The 24,628-nt window shown below is 37.0% G+C and overlaps 1 protein-coding gene across 6 annotated transcripts in view; it reads right to left on the reverse strand.

The window, feature by feature from the left end:
• Positions 1-24,628, reverse strand: part of pde4dip (phosphodiesterase 4D interacting protein) — a 264,076-nt gene that overhangs the window by 23,751 nt on the left and 215,697 nt on the right. For 5 of the 6 annotated variants that reach the window (XM_051933237.1, XM_051933238.1, XM_028811353.2 and 2 more), the window contains 8 exons: positions 23,191-23,307; positions 20,655-21,144; positions 18,307-18,542; positions 17,582-17,633; positions 7,809-8,062; positions 4,773-4,916; positions 3,504-3,707; positions 962-1,249 (listed from right to left, as the gene is read on the reverse strand). In XM_051933237.1, coding sequence (XP_051789197.1) covers positions 962-1,249; positions 3,504-3,707; positions 4,773-4,916; positions 7,809-8,062; positions 17,582-17,633; positions 18,307-18,542; positions 20,655-21,144; positions 23,191-23,307 — 1,785 coding nt within the window. The remainder of the gene's footprint in view (positions 1-961; positions 1,250-3,503; positions 3,708-4,772; positions 4,917-7,808; positions 8,063-17,581; positions 17,634-18,306; positions 18,543-20,654; positions 21,145-23,190; positions 23,308-24,628) is intronic. The other variant, XM_051933236.1, reaches the window with a different exon arrangement.

Raw genomic sequence — 24,628 nt, forward strand, 5'->3', positions numbered from 1 at the left:
AAATGTTTGAACGTTTGCTAATATGTACTTAAGTAAGCAGGACTATAATGTACAGTGAAGCCTTTTTATTAGCTAATAACATTCATTCTTGAATTACTAACAATGCACTGTATTATTTTTTCCATCCATCCATTATCCAACTTGCTATATCCTAATTACAGGGTCACGGGGGTCTGCTGGAGCCAATCCCAGCCAACACAGGGCGCAAGGCAGGAAACAAAAACTGGGCAGGGTGCCAACCCACCACAGGGTGTGCACACACACACACACACAAAAGCACACACTAGGGACAATTTAGGATTGCCAATGCACCTAACCTGCATGTCTTTGGACTGTGGGAGGAAACCCACGCAGACACGGGGAGAACATGCATACCTGGGAAGCAAACCCAGGTCTCCTAGGGATAATTTAGAACCACCAATACGCCTAACATTCATATCTTTGGACTGTGCGAGGAAACCGGAGTACCCGGAGGAAACCCACGCAGACACGGGGAGAACATGCAAACTCCACGCAGGGAGGACCCAGGAAGTGAACCCAGGTCTTCTTACTGCGAGGCAGCAGTGCTACCCACTGCGCCACCGTGCCCATATGTTGATTATAAACTGGGAAATAATATGGGGGGCTAAATATGTGCAAATATTTTGCCCAGATCACATTTTCTACTAATCACCTCATACATTAACTTCTATCAATCCATGTATTGCCTTCCTTTAATTCAAGCTTGTTTTGTCCACAGTGCCTTGAACCGGTCCTCTTCAAAAGGGTCACAAGGTGATTTGTTTTTCCAATCAACTTTTTTCATCTTTTAGAATAAGTAAAAAGCAATATCTGGAAATATGAATTCCAATTCAATTTATTTAATTTTCAATGAATGTTAAAACACAAACGAGACAGATTCTACCTTAGGCTACTGTTTTCCCCCAAATGTGGTTGGATTAGACCTATATTAAAGAAATACCTGTGTGGTTAATACCAGACTGATATCCAGAGGATCCAGAAGATACATCTCCAAAATGACAGTTTCTTGTGGGTCTGAGAAGATGAGACATATCCCAGACTCCAGCAGCATTCCGCAAATCAGCATCTGCTATCAGGCCATCCTTCCCATTAGAGGTGTTACCAAATTGGATCTGATGATATGGATGATGGGAAGACGGCACAAAGCCAGAGGACTCTGCCAGTGGTTGTTCAGGGAAACTAGTGGAGTGGGGCAGCGGTTTAAGGTGAGGAATATTGTGTCTTGAAGCTGTAAACAGACAAATATTTCAAAGGGATGAAAACTGCCCTTACTATATTTTAGTAAAATATTGCTGTGATAGCAGAAAAAAAATAAATACATGTTTAGGATAAAGAAAAAAAAATATTTTAAGTTTCAGATGTTACATGCAATTTTCAGAATATCATAAATTACACACAGTTCGCTGTTTGAAAGACAATATGATTTTCTCAAAAGAAGAAGATTTCACAAAACAGGATAAAGTGCGTTTTAAACTAAATCAGTACAATATACATGATTGTTGTTAAAAGCAGGGGAAGGCCAATGTGACGTCAATGTAAAATCTCAGCTTGTGTGTTACTGTGTCCTGCGTTGTAGAAAACATGCTATTGACAAAAAGGCAGCTGTCTTTCTGAGAGAGGTATAGAAATAAACATAGCAAAAATGGGTTGATTAAATGCACTTGGAAAACATTTTCTCAAAAATGTAACACGCCAAAGTTAATTTTAGAATTATCAGCTTTCCAGTAGGTGAAACAATACAGATATTGCTAAATGTACAAATGATTTGCAAATTACAGTATCAGCACTTGTCACTGTGGTTGTCATTCACAATTACAAAATAGCTGTTTCTAGATATCATAAGTGAATTATCCTCATGTCACAGAACTTTTCAATAAGCTTTGGAATACACAAAAACAAGTGAGTCACAATTCTTAACTGTATCATAATAACGTCAATAGTGCTCTGGTGGTTTGACCAAGTACAATATCACATTTAACTTTATCTTCAGCCTGCACAGTCATCAACATAAATTTATAAATGGAATGGAAATATTATGAGGGGCTAAGAAAATCGATATCACTTAATGTACTAGTTGAAAGTTTACTTTTAATTTAGTTGGTAATAACTGTCTTTGAAGTAAAGATTCTCTTTACACATCTCCACTTCATGACGTCAGCAAATATTAAGATTCTGACATTGCTTTACAAGAGCATGACTAGTGTTGTTCTTTCAAATATAATGAAGAGAAATTAACAAAATTACCATTTCAGGTAAAAACAAACATTCTGATTAGAGTGTCTGGAATGAACAGCAGCCAACATTCTTTCTATAACATAAATTAAATTAGTTAATGGATAGCAGAGCTAAAATCTGAAAGATTTCTTTGTGCATTGAGCAACAGGCCAAGACCGAGGAACAATAGTTTTACTTTCTGTCCACTGCTGTCACGATTAACTCTAGTGTCAAAAGTAATTAATGGATAATCTATTTTGTCTTACTTGGATAAAGAATATAAGAACACACAACTTTTACATTTGTTTTAATGACCTTCTCAAATTATAATTCTGAAGCCAGCATGAATACAAAGGGGTATGCAACCAAAATAAGGCACAAGGGAAAATTAAGTATACACTAAGTAAAATGGAAGGGTAAAAGTGGGTGCCTGAAAATTCTGCTTTTACACAAACCACTTTCAGTTTCTTTAACATGGAAATGCATAGTTATATAATTACATTTACACTAAGATCCACTACCATATTTGTATAAGGTATGCCCCAGTGTCTGTATATGCATTTAGTTTACATGACAAGAAATAACATTTGTTGAACAAATGTAGAAAATTAGCTCTGGCCCATCCAGTTTCTTCCAGGGTACTCACAACCATTGGTAATCATCGGAATGGAATGCTTGAATGTTCCAATAAGTGACATCATGTATAAACAGTAAAGTAGGTGTTTATGCTTTAATGCATACTGTATATTATGGTAATTTTGTGCACTTACAAAACATTGGTTTAAAAAAGAGTGCCTGATTCAACATCGCTATAGAGTATAAATGCCCTGAAGTTCAAAAACTGCCATTCTCATTGAAGCTGGGTGTACTGGAGCAGGCATCACCATCTGAGCCACATTCTCCAGTTTAGCCTAACCAAGCAGCAGCACGAGGCATAGGGCAGAAAAAAAAAGTGCCAGATGGTTCTAGCATTCTCCAAACAAAATTCACACCATGAGTGCTATTAGGAAAATGTCCTCAAGTAATGATCAATATACTTAAGACGTAGCACAAAATTACCTAAAAATAGAATCTGAAGACAAAAAACTGAAGCAACATGTACCAATGGTGTAATCATACTTATGTAAACATTAAGTAAATAGGGCCCAAATCAAGGTGAACTTAATTTAAAAAACGATGTGCCAGTAGCAAATCCATGGCCATGCAAAGCTGCGCATGCTCAGTGGACTGAAAAGGGGCTCAAACAAACACATATCATAGTTTCTCACTTTCTCCCAGTTGCCTCTGCAGCATCTGTAACTCCTGGTGAACTTCTGCCAATGAAAATGGAGTGCTTTGATAAGCGGGGTTGCCAGGTGTAGATCTAGGGTCAAATGGCAAATTACCGAATTGGCCAGAGGGGCCTGAGGGATTGGGGTGGCACTGGGCATGAGTACAAGTACTGGTAGTGGATGTGGGGCTAGAATGGAATCCTAAAGAAAAAGAAATAGTAAAGTGAATATAAAACTTTCTTAACTTTAACTATATACTGTAGTACTTGAAACAGCTGTAGTTTTTCTTAAACTATTCTTCAAAGTATTTTATGGCAGAATTTTAAAAATAATTGAAAACAAATACAGTGCCTTTCCAATAGTTATAGTACAAAATACTGCGTTATTTTCTATTTTGTAATGGATACTTTAACCACTAGAAAACTGAGCACAAAACAAAACCTCAGCAATAAATTGCATTAACCTGAGGATACAAATTCAACATTAAAAACGGCTGCAGAGAACAATTCTACAATAACCTTAAAGCACATACAATTGCTCAGCTCCTCTTTAGTTCTGTTATCCTGTAGTCTTGGACGTTCAGGTAATTCTAATTAGCACAAACAAGCCTTTCTCCCTCTTTTCAAATATGCTGCTCTTGTCTTTGGTTTTTTTATTTTCTTATAATGACACAATAACCTTAAATTAATTATTCATAAGAGTATACTGGCAGAACTGAAGAAAGTAGCAAGAGGAAAACATGAGGGATACTTTTCTTTGATGAGATAGTGAAAAGTAAATAGCGGAAATATAATTTGGGATTTTGGAACATCTATTTCAGCAAAAAGAGAAGTTCCACAGTAATCCCATAGCCTCGATGAGTTCCATTGCTGCTGCCTTATGGAAAATGAAAAATCAGGTGTGGCTGGGGAAGGGTGCTTTCAGTCACCCAGGGTGAACTCATCAGACTTGCCGTGTGGGTGTGTGTATGTGGCAAGTGTAATGGCGGGGTGAACAGAGGGAGACTGAGGAAGAGGGCGAGAGAGAGTGAGAGTGCCTGCTGTTGCATAAGAGACAACCTTGCAGACAGAAGTCTGACTAACTGCAGGGATGATGGAATTCTCTTTTACAGCAGCTTGCAAAGAAGTCTATTCTGTAATCCTAAGGCATCATCCTGGGCACATTTCTGAGCTGAAACTGTAAAATGAGTACAATTTTTACTTCTATAAAAGTCCTGGCATCTCCACCCTATGTACAACAAATACTACTCCAGTGCTATTGTCCTACCTTTTGGTGCCTGGCTGGATTCAGAGAGGTCAGGCTTGGTGCACGGCATGTTGGGATCGGTTTTATGCTGAGCCCCATTAGGTGCAGTGCTAGATGATGAGATGGATGGATTTTGTGGCATAGTGCCACTGTGAGAGTGAGAATCTGAAAAAAAATATGCTTAATGTAGAAACAAAAAAAACATGGAAATGGTAAAATCTTGCAATGTTCATTTTTCTATTTACTACACTTAAAACAAAGTTAATGAATGGTGGATACAAAGAACTGAAAAATGATCATAATTTAAGACTTTCAAGACATTTCTTTATGTTCCAACCTTTTATCAAACATTTTGTTCTCCCTTATTGTCACTCAGAAAAGCATTTCCTGTCCACCAGAGTTGCTGTCTATATCAGACTATAGAGGTTAGGAGTAAATGCACTGATGCAGTGTGTCGCCGCACCCACCACACAACAAACCACCTCAGGATCCCAAATTAGGACCCGAGTTCAGCCGTGCAACAGGTGACACCTCAGCACCACACCAGTTTAAATGGAATGGAACAATGTGAGGATTTTTACAGAGGCTGGAGTGCCAATCCTGCCACCAACCCCGAGGTTTCCCTGCAAGACTGGATGCAAGTTAACGTCATACCCAGGACAGAGCAATTGCAGGTTAAGGGCCTTGCACAAGGGCGCTAAGAAGTGGCACTTCTGACATTTACAGGATTCAAACCGGCGCAGATCCCTAGCCTCAGAGCCACCACTCCGTTCATGTGGACATCTTTTTATGTGAATGAAAATGAAACAAACTGGTAAAGCCTTCGCAGTGAAAATGTTGTGTTTCTATCCCCCTTATTGGTAGGGAATTACTTTCCTCCTTTTTCCTAAATGCTAAATCTTCATACCAATATGTTTTACAGCATATAATACCCCAAATTATTAACTATCTATTGTATGGATTTACAAAGCTGATTGATTTTATAATTAATATTACTATTGATGGAAAAGTGCAATTTGTCATAGTTCACTTTCAAAGGCAATTTCACTGTTTAATGTGTGTTTGTTTTTTTTTTTTTACATTCTAAACTATACAATGGAAGAAATTACTTCTAATATACTGTAATATTCCCAAACTCACATACTGTAATTCAGTTTAGGGTCATGGGTAGCCAGCATCTAATTATGGGAGCATTGAGTGCAAGGAGGCCTGGACAAGGCATCAAACACATTGCAGGTCCTATTTACACTTGTACCAAATTGCAGGGTCACCAGCTTACCTAACTTAAAATGTTTTGTGGATGTGGGAGAAAAGAGAGAAAAAAAACATTGAAAAACCCTGGAAAATAAAGACATACACACCAGGGGTTAGATTCATAAAACTTGCATACAGTATGCACAAAAAGAGACTTGAAAAATGCATATGCAGCTTCCCACGCAAAAGTCTGCATTCATAAAAGCAAACTTGACTGGAGAACTTGAGTATATTTATGGCAACTCTGATCCATCCGTATAGAATATTTTGGAGAAACTGTGAAATGATGACACTCATCATCAAGTAGGGAAACGCGGTCAAACTAGCTAAATGATGAATGATTTGTTTCATAATTCATATCACCAAGCCATTATTGTAAAGTGCTTTGACAAGATAAACATATTAAACCGTAAAAGTGATTAATATGTTGTACAGGCTCTATTTTAGTTCCCGTTTATGAGGGTCAATTCTATGTGTTTGCACTGAAGAACTTATTTGGTTATTCGTCACATTATATAGCCTGCCTGCTGCCTCTTCTTGTGGAACTAAGTGGCTGACAGGTCAGGAATATCTCAGCCAAGCTTCAACTCTATCATGCCCGCTTGTGCTTGAAGCCTTTAATCAACTGATGAGGCACTACATTCAGTTTCAGAATGGTGTGGGTGTGTATAAATAAAACCTGTTTTTTTGCCAACATAAAAATGCAACTTGCAGTAGTGTCTTGTCCTCCTAACGTAATCAGAGCACTTTACTGAACTCATGTTGCAATAAGGGCACCTACTGAGAATGAAACTGCTTTTGTTAACAGTAAGCAGTTACATTACATTAACACTCAATTCATCTATGATGCCAAAATGAGTCTGACAAATGTCATGGGTTAACACATGATTTATTTATTTTGAGGCAAAGTAGCTTTGATATGTATGGCCTGTACTATTTATTGTAGCAGCAATCATGTCATTACATGTGCCAGGTGATAGTGGGTACCTGCTCAAACACTGGCACCTTACATCTTTCCCTAACCCACAGAGGAGATGTGCTATAATGCCACACATGTTGTTGTGTGCTGAGATGCAGAGCACAGAAGAGGACTCGATGCATCAGGAGGGAGGTTGTCCTACCAGCCAATGAAGTTCTGCAGCATCATCACTGAATATGCAAGCATAGCCCATGTGTGGTTGTTTCACGATTGCAATCAGACAGGGTTCAAGGCACACCATGTATGCACATATACAAGATGATTGCGATTTATAAAGGGTAAACTGTGTAGAATTGTGCACATAGCCCATGTCTTATAAATCTGATTTTTTTTTTTGCCATACACATTTTCCTCTTTTTTGGTGTTTGCATACTTTCACACTTGAATCCATGCAAAGTTTTATAAATAAGACTCCAGGTACAGGACTGCAATCAAAGTCTTTGGTCCATACTAAATGTACAAGCAAATATTATCAAATAAAGACCTATTAGCTGAAGATTAATAACCAATACTGAAAATGTTGTGTGTAATAAATTAATCTTTTATACATTTTTGCATATTTATCCATTTCTTGACATGAGAATGTCTAAACAAAAGTCTGAAATAAATTGGGAAACAATTATGGATATTCATGAAGGAAAAAAAATAACTAAAAACGAACTAAAGAAACATGGTGTTACTGTATAAATGTCCTCATTTTCTAACTGATATAATTATCTAGTCAAGCATTCAATTTATTGGTTAACAACAATGGTTTCTTATTTATAAATTATTTCCAAGGGCATTCAATTATGGTTCTGAAAGTTCTACTTTTCTTTTTTTACCTGTACATGATTGCACTGGGCTCTCAAGGCAAACCTGCCCTTCTTGTGTGTATTCGCTGGCAGCATCCACATCAGAGCATCCATCAAGGTCATCATTGGTGGAAGCGTGATCGTCAGAGAGGAAAGAAGTCCGGTCTGAATGATCTGTTGTTTCTGAGAGGGCTCGGCTACTTGTTGGTGTGTCCACACGTTGCTGAAGTTTAGCATGAAGAGATTCAATAATCTTATCTTTTTGTTGAAGTTCTTTGCTCAGTCTAAGGATGAAAACATATAAATTAGCCTTTACACATTATTATTTTACAAAGATAAAATTTTTCCAAGATAGGACAATAGAAAATATCTCAAATACTTTGCAGAGGAACCATAAATATTAAAAATGCTGCAAAAACTGGTAAGAAAGTCCTATAATGATATATTCAGTTTCTCACTGTACTAATAAAGTAACTAATAAACCAAATTGTACTGATTTTATTGGAAAATTGATTTCTTTCTCTTTTAAAAATGCCTTGAGTCACCCAAAATAATCTATAGCTATTTTCATTAAGGACTAAATACATATCGTTTATAAAGCCACAATGTTTACATCAGTGACTATATAATTCTATGGTACAACTGGTAGTTGGCACAAACAGTAAATAAACATCAATTTGAGACATCTTAATATATTTTCATAATATAAAATGTTATTGCATATTACTTCTTTCAGCCTTTTTTATAATGAGACATCCCCTGTGTTGGGGCACCTTAAAATAAAAACAATTTGCATTAATCTCAGAAAAAAATGTTATCGGCAACCAATTCCCTTTTTTTGTGCAAAGGTAAGCTCTCTTAACATGAAAGAATAAGCACTTCAGCTTTTTAATTCTTGTGAAAGTCAGAGTTGTACATTACTATAACATAAGAATAATCGCAGAGATCACAGATCATTTACTGATAGATCAAAACAGTGCCCTAGTATGAAGGTATGTCTTATCCTTCAAGCAACCCCATACTACATTCTTTATAACAACAAACCACTGATCCTGTTCCAAATTAAACTTAGTAGACTGATACATATATACTGTAGCATATTAAAACAAATGCAAAAATAACATTCACCAGTGACTGTAAAATATGAAAAAATCTTTTATTCATGTTAGGCTTAAGAAAACTTGCTGTAATCATTTTAGCAATACCAATGGCCATGATACATTAACTTCTTTAACTGCTTTAAAATTATTGTACATAGTAGATAAAAAAATATAAGCATTGGTTTCGGAAAGAAATTATCCAAGAAAATCCTTTCACTTTCAAACGGATTTTAATATTTAACTTGATTACAGTTAATGCAAGTTTCTGATATCATCTATGTTGCATCATGTATTGTCATGAATAGCCAGCATGAAAAAACAGATATAAGACACCTAAAATGTGCTACTGGCTCACCAAATGCAATAAGAACATATAATGAGAACAGCATGCAGTTCTACAGTTGAAGTAAGAAGTTTACATACCCTTCAGGTGAATTCTTTAAACTTCATTTTATAATCCCATTTTATAGCTGACACACAGATGGTCATTTCTGAGGGTGGGTGGGTTGGTGTGACTGCACCAAGTGCCTGCCTGTGGGGTTGCCAACCAGGATCTTAAGCTGTTTCATCATGTGGTGGGTGCAGCAACGCACTGTACCAGTGCAAGCTCCCCAATCTGACCTGACCTGACCTGACTGTTTAAGACATCTACTTTGTGCAAGGCAAAAGTAATATTGTCCAACTATGTTTGCAAATAAAGAGTATTTCACTTTTTATTGACTATATCACAATTCCAGTGGGTCACAAGTTTGCATACTCTTTGTTAATTGTGCCTTTAAACAGCTTGGAAAATTCTAGAAAATGATGTCAAGCAACTTATTGTAAGTAGCACGTGAAAGGTTACCCAAAATGCTTGGCTCAAGTTAAACAATTTAAAGGCATTGCTAACAAACATTAACAAAGTACATGTAAACCTGTGACCCACTCGAACTGTGATATAGTCAATAAAAAGTGAAATAATCTGTCTGTGAACATTGTTGGAAAACATTACTTTTGCCATGCATGAAGCAGATGTCATAAATGATATGCCAAATTTATAGTTTGTTAGTATAAAATCTGTGGAGGGGTTATAAAGTGAGTTTTAAAGAATTCACCCTAAGTGTACGTAAACATCTGACTTCAACTGTATTAAGCCCTGAAAAGTCCTATCATTAGTCTAGAAAAAGAAGCCAAACAGTCTGGCCTTACTGATGGACCTGTAAGGGTTACTTCACACCGCTCTTTCTATAAAAAAGACTTTGTCAGACACAGTTCTTGAGCTTTCAGCTCTTATATGCCCAAATCTTATTGAAGAATTTCATCCCGAAGGGTTATCAACAGAAGAAATGAGTACACGGGCAATCCTAGCACCAAGAAACGTTAAAGTAAAAACGATCGGTTACACAACAAATTGGTTAAATGCGTATCAATAGACTATGCTGAAACAGTTGGTGGTGATGGTGTGGAAGTTGAAAACATCAACTTACAATATCCCGTAGAATATCTACAACCGTTAACACCGTCTGGTCTTCCACCAGCCGAATTACTGTTGAAAGAAGGATGTATCGTAATGTTATTGCATAGTTTATGTCTGAGTGATGGGCTATGCAATAGGACAAGATTAGTTGTATTCAAAATTGGTCGAACAATTCTGACATGTAAAATTTTAACAGGTGACAAGAAAGGTAATGTAGTACATCTTCCACGGATAACATTAGACACTTAAGGAGATCTTGATATGCCATTCATATTAAAACGTTTACAGTTTCCCATTAGAATAGCTTTTGCTATGACAATTAACAAATCACAGGGACAAACATTTGAAAAACTCGGTTTATTTATTAGAGAGAAAGAAACGATATTCACTCACGGGCAGTTATACGTCGTGTTGTCATGATGTAACTCCAAACACGGAATCAAAATTCAATACGATATCAATGAAAAGATAATTCAAAAAATTGTTTTTACTGAAGTTTTACAGTATAAGTGAAAGTTTAAATTTAAAAAGTATTTGTTTGTTAATTTCAAAGCCAAACAGAATGAAAACATATAATGCAATGAATACCTCTAACGCAACATGAAGCATAATTTTCTTTCAATTTATTATGTTTTACTATTTTCTACTATGGTTAATTACTCGCCGTAATGTAAAATAGTTAGTTCTATTATGCATATGTAACAATTCCCATGAAAATAACAATCTGTGTAAATTGTACATCCGCATCCCCCATACGCGAGTGGCAGATCCGCAAAGTGGCTAGCACGTAGCGCCCGCCCAGTGGTTGGCGAGCCCCCTAGTATAAATTAAGATAAAATTAATAGCAGTTATTGAAAGAATATGCATTATATTGAATACAGATTTTAATATTGTGTACACATTTATATTTCCATGATACAAAAAATTTGGATGGTTGTTTAAATAAAATACTACTTCCAGTTGAGTAATTTTTCTCAAATTTCATATCTGTTTGCTTTTTATCATTATAAATATCTATACAAAATTTGAATCATCTATCTGTAATTATGACCATATTTTACTTGAAAATTTGAGAAAGTATTCAGTTGAAGTACCACTTCCAGTTGCTAGAAGTGGCACAAAAGTTGATAGGATTCCTTATTTTTGATATAAAGCAGGTGTACAAAATCTCATTGACTTTGGTCAGAGCGTTTTTGAGTTATCGTGTTTACAGACAGATAATTTCAAGGACAGTATTATCGGACTCGGGAAGGTCTAAAACACAGGTGTCGAACTCCGGTCCTCGAGGGCCGCAGTGGCTGCATGTTTTCATTCTAACCATCTTCTTCATTAGTGTGACGTTTTTACTGCTATTTAACTTCTTTTGCTTTAGTTTTAATTAACTTGACTCAGGCCCCTTAATTGTCTCTTTTTCCTTAATTAGTAGCCAAACAATAATGAGACATCAAACAAGCCACCATATGACAGAAAAAACAGAAAAATCAACAGATTTGGAAATGTCTGCTGTGGCAGAATGAGAGCAGCAGCAAGCCGTGGAATTAAATAACGGGCTTAATTAACAGCAAGAATCAACTTCTCATTAAGAGACTGGTTGGAGTAAAATTGGTTGGAGTTTGAAATCCCAGTTTAGCTGGTCATCTGTTGGCTCGTTTCACATCTCATTTCTGTTTGGCTACCATTTAATGAAGAAACAAATCAATTCAGAGGACGGAATCCTTAAAAACAGGGCTATTGAAATGAAGGGAAAATTAGTTAATTAGCAGTGAAAACTACTCACTGATTAGGAAAAGGGTTAGAATGAAAACCTGCAGCCACTGCGGCTCTCCAGGCCCGGAGTTCGACAACCCTGATCTAAACATCAAGAGTCATCAAAATCTTGAGGTCGAATTTTTTCACGATTCCTATACTTTCTCTATACTACGTATACGAGAAAGTGAAAATGATATGTAAAAGATGGACATTGTTTTTTAAAAAACAGTTTCCATAAAATTGCAAAAGTTAAATCTGGCAACTCCAATACATATCCGAAAAACATACTATTATTGATTTCACACTCCAGCATACAATGCAAGCCTTCCAGCAATGCCAAAGACCTGACACAAATCTAATGACATCGTGATGGTGTAGCAATTCCTAAAACAACAGGTGAACATGAATCAAACAACCAGTAAGAAAAACAATTAATAGATTGAAGGAAAATATGCTTTACTGGCTGTTATTCTGGACAATTATATATTCCTCAAACATTCAACTACATTAAATTTCAGTTAAGTATGATTATAATAATTACTTTAATGTAATTAAAGTTGAATTATACTCTTGATGTTTTTATTCTGCAGATACTGTATTATGATGAAAGGTAATGAAGAAAATTAGATATAAAATAAGGTTAGGTACAGTATTTCTTAATTTTCTACAGTGTCTTTTAAAGGACGGAAAATATGTTTAAAGCATTTTCTTTACTTAATCATACATGTGACATAATTTAACATTAGATAAACTATAAGCAGTTAATAAACATTGCATCTATAAGTATTATGACACAGAAATTTAAATGTATTTATTAAAAGCAGAGCATGACAAAATTAACTAAAAAATGTCAAGTAATAGCACCTAACTCTTAATTTGCAACTCACCTTTAAAAGTGCCACCACACATGGCTATTATACTATAAATTCTGAGTTTCCTTCTACTGTTCTGGGGAGTGTCACAAGAAGCAAGACAATCCCTGTAGCAATAAGTGCCATCACAGCCCATCACAGGGCACAATCAAGCACATGCCCATTCACTCACCCTAAGGCAAATGTACATTGCCAATCAACCAAACAGAAGCCATTGGTACATGGATTTAAAAAGCAGTTCCTAGAGGACACCCACAGCAGCACATATAAATACTGTGAACAGTATTGACCCCTGTTCCTCACTGTGCCCCCCTCCTACTAGAACTGGAGAAGACAGAATCAGCTTTCTGAATGTAATTTGTGTGTTACCCTATCATGTTTTAAACTAAACAACGAAACAAGGTATGAGCTGAATCAGTAAAAAAATAAAACTTTCATCTACAAAAATGAACAAGAAGATGAAGCGGACTATGGTGTACACAGAACAATATTTAACCATTTTTTTCACTTCACTTTTCTACAAGTATGTTACAGTGGACATAACTGGTAGGCCTAGGTATTATCATTTTCTGAAAATATACTGAACTTGTATTTAGTTCATTAAATAAATACAGTTATGTCAAGCATGTGATTATAAAAAATACAAAACTTAAAAAACACACTTCTCACCTGTGGACAAAACACAAGTTTAAAAAAAAACAAAAAATGACAAAGTGAACATTCTCATCTAAGATGAATGACATTTATATTAACCCCGAAAACGTTCACTTTTTCCCCCCTGTGGCTTACTTTTCCAGCTCTTTCTGTAAGGCTCTCCTCTCCCACTCCTGTTGCTTTCGCACTAATGCCAGTTCTCTTTCCTGTGTTCGGAACTCCCAAAGAGAGAAAGAGAAGAGAGACTCTCGATAGAGTGGACTGCTCTTTGACAGCATGGATTTCCACAGTGGGGCCATGGAGATCAAGCTTTGAATGCTCTGTGCTGAAAGTTGATAAGCACCTGGGTGGTCATATTATCCACCAGTATATAATGCTAAAGGGCATAATTGAAGTAGTACAAAAAATCGTGGTTGCACACTTTGGAAGAAAGTCTTGTCTTTTGAATGTTCCAGTACTTAATTGCAATGTCAAACAAAAGCTTACTGCATGGACTTGAAATGAAGCCACTATCAAGCGAGCCGATTAGTGAGACTGAGGCGCAGTGAGCAGCTTATTGCCTTAAGTAACACAGCATTACATCTATTTTATGTCCTCTGGGTCACATTCTCTTCCTTTTTTTACCTGTTTAAAAAGCATAACGCACTCGGATGGCTTTTCTTGTTATTCCGGGGAAGGAAAGTTTAATGTAGCTAAAGCTTGAGGGCAATTTCATTCAACAAACAATAAGAATGGGTCATCATCTCTACTCTTGCTTAATGGGTCAACAGGCAGCTACTAGCATTTTCCAGATTCAATGTGCACTCAACAGTATAATACTATTTACCATTAAAGCCTGCATCTCAAGAAACACTTCTTTCCTGATGTAATAGGCTGCTTGTTGCTGACACATGCCTACACATAATGAAAACATTCTCTTCCAGAATGATAGCTACTAATTAGAAAAGAAGTAAAGTATACATTTTTCATGTCCTGTTTTGGCTGTTAGTAAATGCTACTTTCCCCATATGCTGAACTCCAAGACCCAACTTTACCCTCTCCGTATGTGACCTACTTAAGTCTCTTAAATAAGAGCTTAACAACTTAAAGCGATTATGAGAAATGATAAGGTTAGTACTGTCTATTTTGTATTAGGTCAAAGGATGCTACTAGAATTTTAAATCGTGTGAAGAACATAAAAAAGCATCTCTTGGTAATATTTAACATAAAGTTAACTCTTCCTAATTTCTAACAGAATGCATAAATATTCCACAACATTAATAACAAACACAGATTGTCATCACTGTTTGTTAGCACACTTGCCTTCTATACTTTGATGCAAGTGTCTTAAACACCGAACGGTGTAATAAAAAGCCTCCAAGTGTTTCAGAGGAACACTCCTGTCAGTTAGCTTGCAGCTATCAGTCTGTTAGTGACAGCAGGAGTTACCTGCAAATCTGTTGTTGCTCCCCCAGCAGAGAAACCTTAACATAATAACATCGCTCTGAACATAATGAAAAAAAGAATTTACAAGAAAAGGCACAACAATAGGTACCTACCTCTGAATAACTGTCCTAGCAGCTCAAAACAAAAACCAGAAAACACTGCGTATTACCTTATTTAGGCAAATAGGCGACAGAATTATTAAGATTCCTTAGCTGGATTTGTTACAACATTTCTAACTGGAGATTTTTAGTACTGTACATTAAAGAGCAGAAACACAGATATACATTTCTGAGAAAAAGAAAATGTGACCCCTCGCTTAGACAGCAGAGCATCTTCTCCTCAACGCATTTTGTAGGACAGCAGACCTCCCAAATGTCCATATTGTTTTGCTTATTTGTAGAAGCATCTTGAACACTGAGTGAAGCTTGGCATGCCGTTAAAAAAATAAAATAAAAATGAACAATAAAAATCAATTCCAACAGCGTGTGAGTATAGGTTCAGATCAAGCTCCAATGGAAAGCTAGCCAGTCAACTGGCTGAAACTCAGAACAGATGCAGAACAGTTAAAAAAGAAATCTGATCAACAAACTAAATCCCCTCAGGAATCTTCTTTGGCCTATTAGGGATGGAAAATTATCCAATCAGAATGCTTGTCGTTATCATCTCCCCAAGGGAGCCTGGAAACGAGTAATGACATTACTTTGCACATGGGTGACGCACCACTTGAAAACATCCTAACTGACAAGTGATTGCACAGAACTGCCGCTGCAGAATGCACTGTGGGGGATGGGGCCGTGCTAGTGTGAGATCTCAGTGTGAGATCAGGCCAGTTTTCTATGAAACCAAAAGACGTCCCACATTAATAGTTCTGCCATATGCTTGTCATATTATTTTAATCCATTGAAATGGAGCAGAGAAGAAGAATATTTTATTTCACTGTATTTATGATGCAAATTAAAACAGCTGCAGGTAATGACCAGGGGGAGCACGTGTCGGATCACTGGTTAATAGAATCCACCATCCCTAAATCCTTCTGCTAAGTGAGCATCAACCATGCTGGGTGACCTGATTATTGTCTCTTTTGTCCTCCAGATTTGTACATTTAAATACAATAAGGAAGACAATTTATTCCCAACAGATAGTGGAAGCCCCTCAGAGCTGTTACTCTCTCTCTCTCTCTGTTGTTCATGCTCAAACACCTTTACATAACCTGTCAACGAATGCAGGACCAATCAGTTTTCACCCCTGTGACCACACAAAACTAGTCCAAACCTCTATATAGTGTCTCACATAGTGAGCATCATTCCAAAACACTTAAAAGACAGATGTTTATACAAACTGGCTATCTTGCTAACAGCTATAAAGTTACATTACTACTACAGACTGAACCTGTCACTTAGCATTTGCTTTGGATTATGTATCAGGTCATTAACTACTTTAATTGCTCAGCCACACCACACTCGAACAACTGGTAGACTGCAAACATAGTTATGTCCTGCTTAAAGGTTTTAGCTCTGAGCACGTAAACACTTCTGGAGAGACCTGGCAAAACTGAAACCTAAACTTTGATTTAATATTAACTAAAAAACTCTTATTTTGCTACAATCATTTCTGAAATCTTTATAAAACATTTTTTTTTATTATTGTGTTAGAAGCCTTTTGTTAGTGCTTTGCATTTTTTTACTTAAGTATGATGGAATGTTTGCCTCCTGCGGAAGATTTTGTTTATTTTCTTCAAATTTGTAAAAACTTCCTCCAGGGACTTCAGTTTCCTGAGATAAACTAAAGACTTCCTTTTCAAATTACTTGTCATGCAAACATTTGACACTGTATGCATGAGAATGTACAAAAGGAAAAAGGTTTTGCCATAAACACTTCAAATGGAAAAAACCTACAGAAAAGAACGAAAGTTGTATTCTCTGTGACTTTTAATGTATTCATATAGCTCAGCAATTACTTAAAAGATCTCCATTGATCCTGACATCAAATTTATGAACATGGCACAGGGCCATGACAAGAAAGAGCATAGCTTGTCAACACTGAGAACAAAGCGAGATTGGCTTAATCCATCAGTGATCATAAAAGACACACACCCCACACACACACACACACACACACACACACACACACACACACACACACACACACACACACACACACACACACACAAATGATCAATTTAGAGTTAGCAATGAACCTTGGGTTTGCTTGAGGAAAGAGGACAGAATGTACAGGTTTAATCCATGAATGTATTGTTGTATAGTGCCACATGAAACGGTTCAACACGCTAGCAAGGAGTAATTCAGCAAACTCACTTAAAATTAGAAAAACCAAGATGCACTCTGGGGAAAAAAAAGTAAACAAGAAATAGGCAAACAATCTAAATACTTTTGGCAATCGATACACTGAACTCCAAGACCCTACTTTACCCCCTCCATATGTGACATATTAAGAGCTTAACAGCTTTAAGTGATTATGAGAAATGATAAGGTTACTACTATCAGTTGTGCATTAGGTCAAAGGATGCGATTAGAATTTTAAAAGTACCTGAGAGCAAGAAGTTCATGCCCTGTTTTGTCATCAATTTCTGATCTGTCTCCTAAAAACAGGAAAAAGCAAGTAAAGACTTATTGTTATGAATTAATTCACTCAATCAATGAAAATAAAAATGTTATCTATCTATCTATCTATCTATCTATCTATCTATCTATCTATCTATCTATCTATCTATCTATCTATCTATCTATCTATCTATCTATCTATCTATCGCTGTCTCTCAGATCTGCATTGTAAACTGACAACTATTATCCAAGAAAACATTTAAAAGAGATGAACATCCTTTGTACCATTTAGTTTATATCTACTGTAATATATTCCACCTGTTTGTAAACTAATCCTCTTGAAGTAAATTCGATAAGGCTATTTCTATGTTTAGCAATAGAATAAAGGGTAATAAAGCACAACTATCAGTACAAAGGAAATCAATGATCTGGTCCCCACTTAAACTACATATAATTATATTTAAGTCTATTTATGTTAAATTATGGAGGTAAAAGTATGCGAGTTCAATGAATAAATGACATGATTGTTTTTCAAAAAACACACAAGCACAATACAGTTAAGTTTCTGAATGTTCCGTATGCTGAACTATATACAGTATAAGAACACAAATACTATTCTCATAACTATAAAATTATATAGAACTAGCCTAAATCCAAAAATTCATAATTACCACATAGTTTATTGTTAGTTTAAAATATAAGGAAACTTACTGCTACTCAGCTTGTTGCTCACACGCTCTGCCAGTGAGATGTTCTGAGCCAGCTGCTCCCGAAAGCTCTGACCCATATAATAGTCTATGTCATTGTCACGCAATAACTCTTCAAAGGACTTGGTGGTGTCACCTAGATGCTGAGACAAGATGTGACATATCCCCCGGCTCTCACGCATCTTTTGTCTCAGATGTGAGAGTTCTCGTGCTTGGGCTTGAATGAGGGAATCATATTTCCTAGAATAAAACATTATACTCTTTATGTACAGCTAGCAAAAGAAAACATTATGTGAGGCCTCACCCCACTGCAACACAATGTCTATATTGTCACTGTTACAAACCCCAAAATAAAGAGTAAAACTTAGGGAAATATTTTTAAGAGGAGCATTCTTGAAAATAGATGAAGATGTGAGTATATTCATATAAGCAGCTCATTTTATTCATGTATCTGTGTATGTCTTGCTAATCTATTTTCAAACCCATCTAAAACAAGCCAGGGTCTTGTAGAGCCAGAACTCATAAACTCTCATGATAAGGTACTAATCCAGATCAGTTTGAAGCAATATATTTTTATCTGCATTAGACAGCACTGAAAACTACTACTAAATAGAGTAAAGATTCTTGGAGTCATACTGCTTTACTTACTCGGGTAAAAACAATATATATCTAGATAGAATTAATGATTTCATAACTTGCTTCAGTAAAACACAAAGTATAACTGGGTGGAGTGGTGGCCCTGAGGACTAAGGATCTGCGCTGGTATCCCAAAGGTTGCCGGTTCAAATCCCTGTCACTGCCAAAAGAGATGCTACTCTGCTGGGCCCTTGAGCAAGGCCCTTAACCTTCAATTGCTCCAGGGGTGCAGTACAATGGCTGACCCCAAGAGGTGTGTGAAAAACCAAGTAATTTCCTTCGGGATTAATAAAGTATAATAAAAATAATGTATTTGCAAAGTGACAACAAACCTGAAAAGTGACATAGTTCAGTTATTAACCAGTATATTTTACAGTAATTACTTGCTGATTCTGTCACTACAGATTATTCTTGCTGCATGTATGGTATCTAATGGTGTCTAAATACATGTGTAATCTACTTTAATACTTGGACTGAAAGGCCAGACTACACAGGCTTGGCCTGCATTCAGATACTTTAGTGGTTTTAGCAGGAAAGCAAAAAAATAAATGTTTACATTAATGTTGTATTTAAAATAAGGGTTTCCAAATTAGAAGCCCAAATATTATATATCAAACTAAGTATGATTTTCTCACACTGACTCAAGTTTAATTACTTTGACTCAATAAGTACTCCATTTTATGGCTCTACTAAAGAGCAAAGTGCCAGAATAAATATGCCACATTAGACTTATTAGGGCCATCTTGCTTACTCTGAGAGAATTAAACCAGTCTATATCAAAACAACAGCTTTTCTGATTTAATACTATCTAACTCGGGAGCATTTGATTTGAATCCATCAGAGTTGAAACATTCATCCCAAATTTGTTTTTAATCCAGCTCCACCTTACATGAATTTGCATTTTAGATGAATCCAGAATTTTCTTTTTGGCAACTAACAAACTGAAATCTGCTGACAAGAGATATTGTTCCTGCATTGTTAATAATTTCAGGAAGTTCTGTTTATGCAGATATATTCCTAAAATACACCAGCATACTGACAATACTTCCTGATTTCTTCCATTATAAACACTGCTATTTAGCCATTACAAACTTTTCATTAACTACTCTACCTGCTTTATTTAAGAGTCTCAAATTACTATATTTATATGAAAACACAAGGCTTTAGAAACTATCATTTCCCATTCTAGCATGCATTTATTATTGTGCTTATATTTTTAGCTCATATTTCAAGACACTTTAAGTAGATTATTTCAAGACAATTCTTTAAAAATGAAATACAGTACATAACCGGCTAGTGGAGTACTGGTTTTGTAACGGAGGATGTTCAAGTCCCACTGCTTGCTCCCTGCGTGACCTTCAGGTGGTAATCATATCCAGTCTATACCTAACCTATTAGAAAATGTGCTGCATTCACTAGTAAGAGATGTTCCATATGAAAGATGCTAGATAAATATTGGTTAAACAGTACCGTTTACTAAAGGTTGTAATTTGTTGTGAACTTATTCTGAAATGCAACAGTTTTGGAAAACTGATGTAAACACGGTAAAGCTAGGTATGCCACTGTTATTGATAGAAATCAGTCAACATAACCAGAAAAATTAACATACCATCCAACCATTCTATCAATGCATCACTGAATCCAAATGATCTACACATAGATCTTAACTCAACACAATCCTATGGTCACACAAACTTCTACAATGCTTAACCTTACCCTGGCCAAGTTGCTGATTTCAATTCAGCTGTCCCATTTTTGCCCTCAATCCTAGAGGTCTTCAATTGGGCCTCCAGTGAAGCCACTCGGGACACCAGCTCCTGCAGTTCTTTGTTGGGCTGAGCTATGGGGATTCCAATTCCATCTGACTGCCAGCCTTCATCCTCCTCCAAACCACTTTGTGCTGGTGAGGCCTCGAAATCCCAAGTAACTTTATGGGGCCGTTCCAAGCTTGAAGCATAGTCACTGGTGACAGAAACAGAGCGCAAACGAGCCTGAAGATTTCTGATTACTTTCTCAGAGCGCTGTAGCTGGGCACGCAAATCCTGGATGTGCTGCTGCAAAACTGGAACATCTTTACAACTCACTGTATCATCCTGGAACCCAGCACAAGCTTTCAAGCTAGTTGTGAAAGTTCCTGAGGACAAGGGGTGATGGCTTTCATCCATCAGGCCAAACAAATTGCCATGAACATCCAATGCTTCATAATCTGAGGGCAGATAATAATAATGATATTAATAACAATAATAGTAACAAAAACAACAATAATAATGCTGCCTCACAGATTCACTGTTGAATCTCGTATCCAGACGCTGTCAGTATAGAGTCTGTATGTTATTTGGCTGTGTAGGTTATTCTACAAGTACTACGGTTTTTCTCCCACATGCCCCAGAATATGCAGGTTATGTTAATTGTCCCCTGTGTGAGTTTGAGCATGCGCGTCAGTGGGCCCTAAACTGGACTGATGTCCTGTACAGGGCTGTTTCTTTCATTGCGCCAAAGTGCTTCCAGTATGGGCTTAGACTTAGGCCACAGAAAAGGACTCTAAGTTTAAAAAGGTATCTGTTAAAACAACAAAATCTGTTTCAAAGCAGGAATATGTTGCATTGAGATCCATTTTTTTCACTTGCATGTGGCAGAGATCCGTTCATTTTAGAGAAGTGTGGAAGGTGCAAAATCTCATACTGACTTTTACGACTTGAATGTGACCTACATTTATCCATCCCGCTATATCCTAACTACAGGGTCACGGGGGTCTGCTGGAGCCAAACCCAGCCAACACAGGGCGCAAGGCAGGAAACAAACCCTGGGCAGGGCGCGCGCGCACACACACACACACCAAGCACACACTAGGGACAATTTAGAATAGTCAATGCACCTAACCTGCATGTCTTTGGACTGTGAGAGGAAACTGGAGTACCAGGAGGAAACCCACACAGACACGGGGAGAACATGCAAATTCCACACAGGGAGGACCCGGGAAGCGAACTCAGGTCTCCTAACTGTGAGGCAGCAACGCTACCCACTGCGCCACTGTGCCGCCTGACCTACATTTAAATACTTGAAATTTACCATCCCCAATTAATTTTACTACACTGTTTATGCAACCTTTGTCTTATTTTTGCTTTGAAAATCAAATTAAACGACTGAATCAGCTCAGTGTGCCAACTGAAAGAAAGTGAGGTGGAGAGTTAATTAATAAGCATTTTGGTTGACCATCACTTGTCGCTAAACCAACACAGCCTAATTGCTGCACGTTGTATGACGGAAATGACACAGCTCAAGCGTGTATTTTACCAAGACGTATATTTTTCCAAGAAAGTCTTGCAGACAAATGTTGTTATAAATAGGCTTCTACTTACAGAAATATGACAGTGATAACTACACTAAGAACATCAGCTACAAACTTTTGTTTTCAGTTTCTTTTTTGCTATCCTGACCTGAAGATTTTGCAGTTATCCCCTACTAAAAAACAACAATATTAAGTAGAGCATCAGCCAGCATACTGTTGATGTCCATTGTGGCCTATTAGGTTACATCTGTCTTGACAAATTTGTTTTTATTAATTTTATGTATGTGGGGCATATTCAGGCTAGATATCTGTTCACAATTATATCAGATTTAGATCCTTTGCAAAATTAATTTGAACAGTCAAAAAACTGGAAAAGAGATAAAAAACTGTGCATCGTTATTCTTTAATAAACCCTAAACATTGCTTTAATAAACCATAAATATTGCTGGAATTACATGTTTTCCTTACAAATAAAGAACCAGACTCTTTCCTTTATCTAGCACAGCAATGTTGGGAGCATGCACTGATAGCGCATTGCTGCCCCCACCATATGATGAACCACCTGGATTGGGTCCCGAGTACATCAGGTGACACCTCAGCACCCCACATTGGAACTGTGTGAGGTTTTTTATGGTGGCTGGAGTGCCAATCCTGCCACCAACCCCCAAGTTTTCCATGTAAGTTTGAGAACCTGCTTGCAGGGCTGGATGCAGATTAACGTCATTCCCATGATGAAGCAGACTGTGTCTCTATAGACAATCATACTGGTAGGGCGATAAATCTAGGGTTTGATTTCAAAAGCATATGGAAAAAAATGAACCAAAGCAAAGAACACTAAAACAAGAAAAGGCTTTTCCCTGTTCTAATCTTGACTTAATATGAATACATTTGCTCTTCAGGACAATTAGCACCCTTCCCACGATTCTGCTACAATGTACAAGCAGCAGGACTACAAAACATTACCTGGGCTATTGGCTTCTTCCCGCTCAGCTTCATTTTCACTTCTCTCACATGTTTCATAGCCCAGGTCTTGAAAATCAACTTGTACTTGTTTGCTGTCCTGTTTCACTGATGTTTCAGCTGAGAGGAAAAGAAGCAAGTTGATAAGATAATACTGGATATTAATATTTTTACAGCATACAATAAAAATCAACCTAATCTCGAATAAAGCAACAAATAGTAAAATCAAGACTTTTTGAAGACTATGCTGAGAAAAGTAAGTCTTTGTTACACATACTGTAATTCATACTGTAAACTACTTTGCTTTTAAAGCCACTAACTGTGATCTAGGATGATGAAATGATGCCAAATTCAGACTTTGCTAGATAGAAAGCAAATACTCAATGGCTGAAAACCAAGGTTATTCCATTGTAATTTTGATAAAGCACTGTAATATTCTAAACTTGAATTAACTTTCAGAGTTGACCTGACAAAAGCAAGCTATAAAACATTTAAGTGACTGCAGTCCACATTTTTACTATTATACAATAGATGCACAACACAAGTAAGAGAGAATTAAGGAAAAGCTATAGTTTAAAGTTTTGCCATTAATGGAAAAATTTAGCTGGAGATGAAAAAAATCATAGGCTGTAATAATAGTGGAGATAAGTCAGTGTACAAGAAGGTTGTGGAGGACTTTGTCTTGTGGTGCAGGGACAACAACCTGTAGCTAAACTTCAGCAAGACAAAAAATGGTGGACATCCGGCGTGTCAAGAAGTCACTGAGACCAGTCACCATTCAGGGAGAGGAAGTGGAAGTGGTGCAGAACTACAAATATGTGGGGGTACACATAAACAGCAAACTGGACTGGTCTGACAACACTGTGGAACCGTATAAGAAGGGCCAGAGCAGACTGTACATCCTGATACTTAGGTCTTCAGTGTTGGAAATGTTCTACCAGTCCATAGTAGCCAGTGTGTTATTCTACACTGAAGACTCCTGGGGAAGCAATCTAAGCTGAAAAGAAGCATAATGCCTAAAAAAGCTTGTAAGGAAAGCATGCGCCATCACAAGGTTAACCCTGGACACGCTGGAAGCTGCTGTAGAAAAGAGGATGGTTCCAAAAGTAACTGCCATCACAAAAAATTCCCTCCATGCCCTCCAGGAAGCACTTTTAACCACAGGCTCATTCCACCACGGTGTGCTTAAGAAGCGCCTCTGGAGGTCTTCTCTGCTTATTGCTATCAGGCCTCCTGATGTATTCATTATTTTAAAATTTTGATATATCTGCAAAATATACATCTTCTTTCTTCTTTTTCTTTCGGCTGCTCCTGTTAGGAGTTGCTAGAGTGGATCATCTTTTTCCATATCTTCCAGTCTTCTGCATCTTCCTCTGTTACACCCATCACCTGCATGTCCTCTCTCAGCACATCTATAAACCTTCTCTTAGGCCTTCCTCTT

This window comes from Erpetoichthys calabaricus, chromosome 10, assembly GCF_900747795.2.
Source record: "Erpetoichthys calabaricus chromosome 10, fErpCal1.3, whole genome shotgun sequence".
NCBI lineage: Eukaryota > Metazoa > Chordata > Cladistia > Polypteriformes > Polypteridae > Erpetoichthys > Erpetoichthys calabaricus.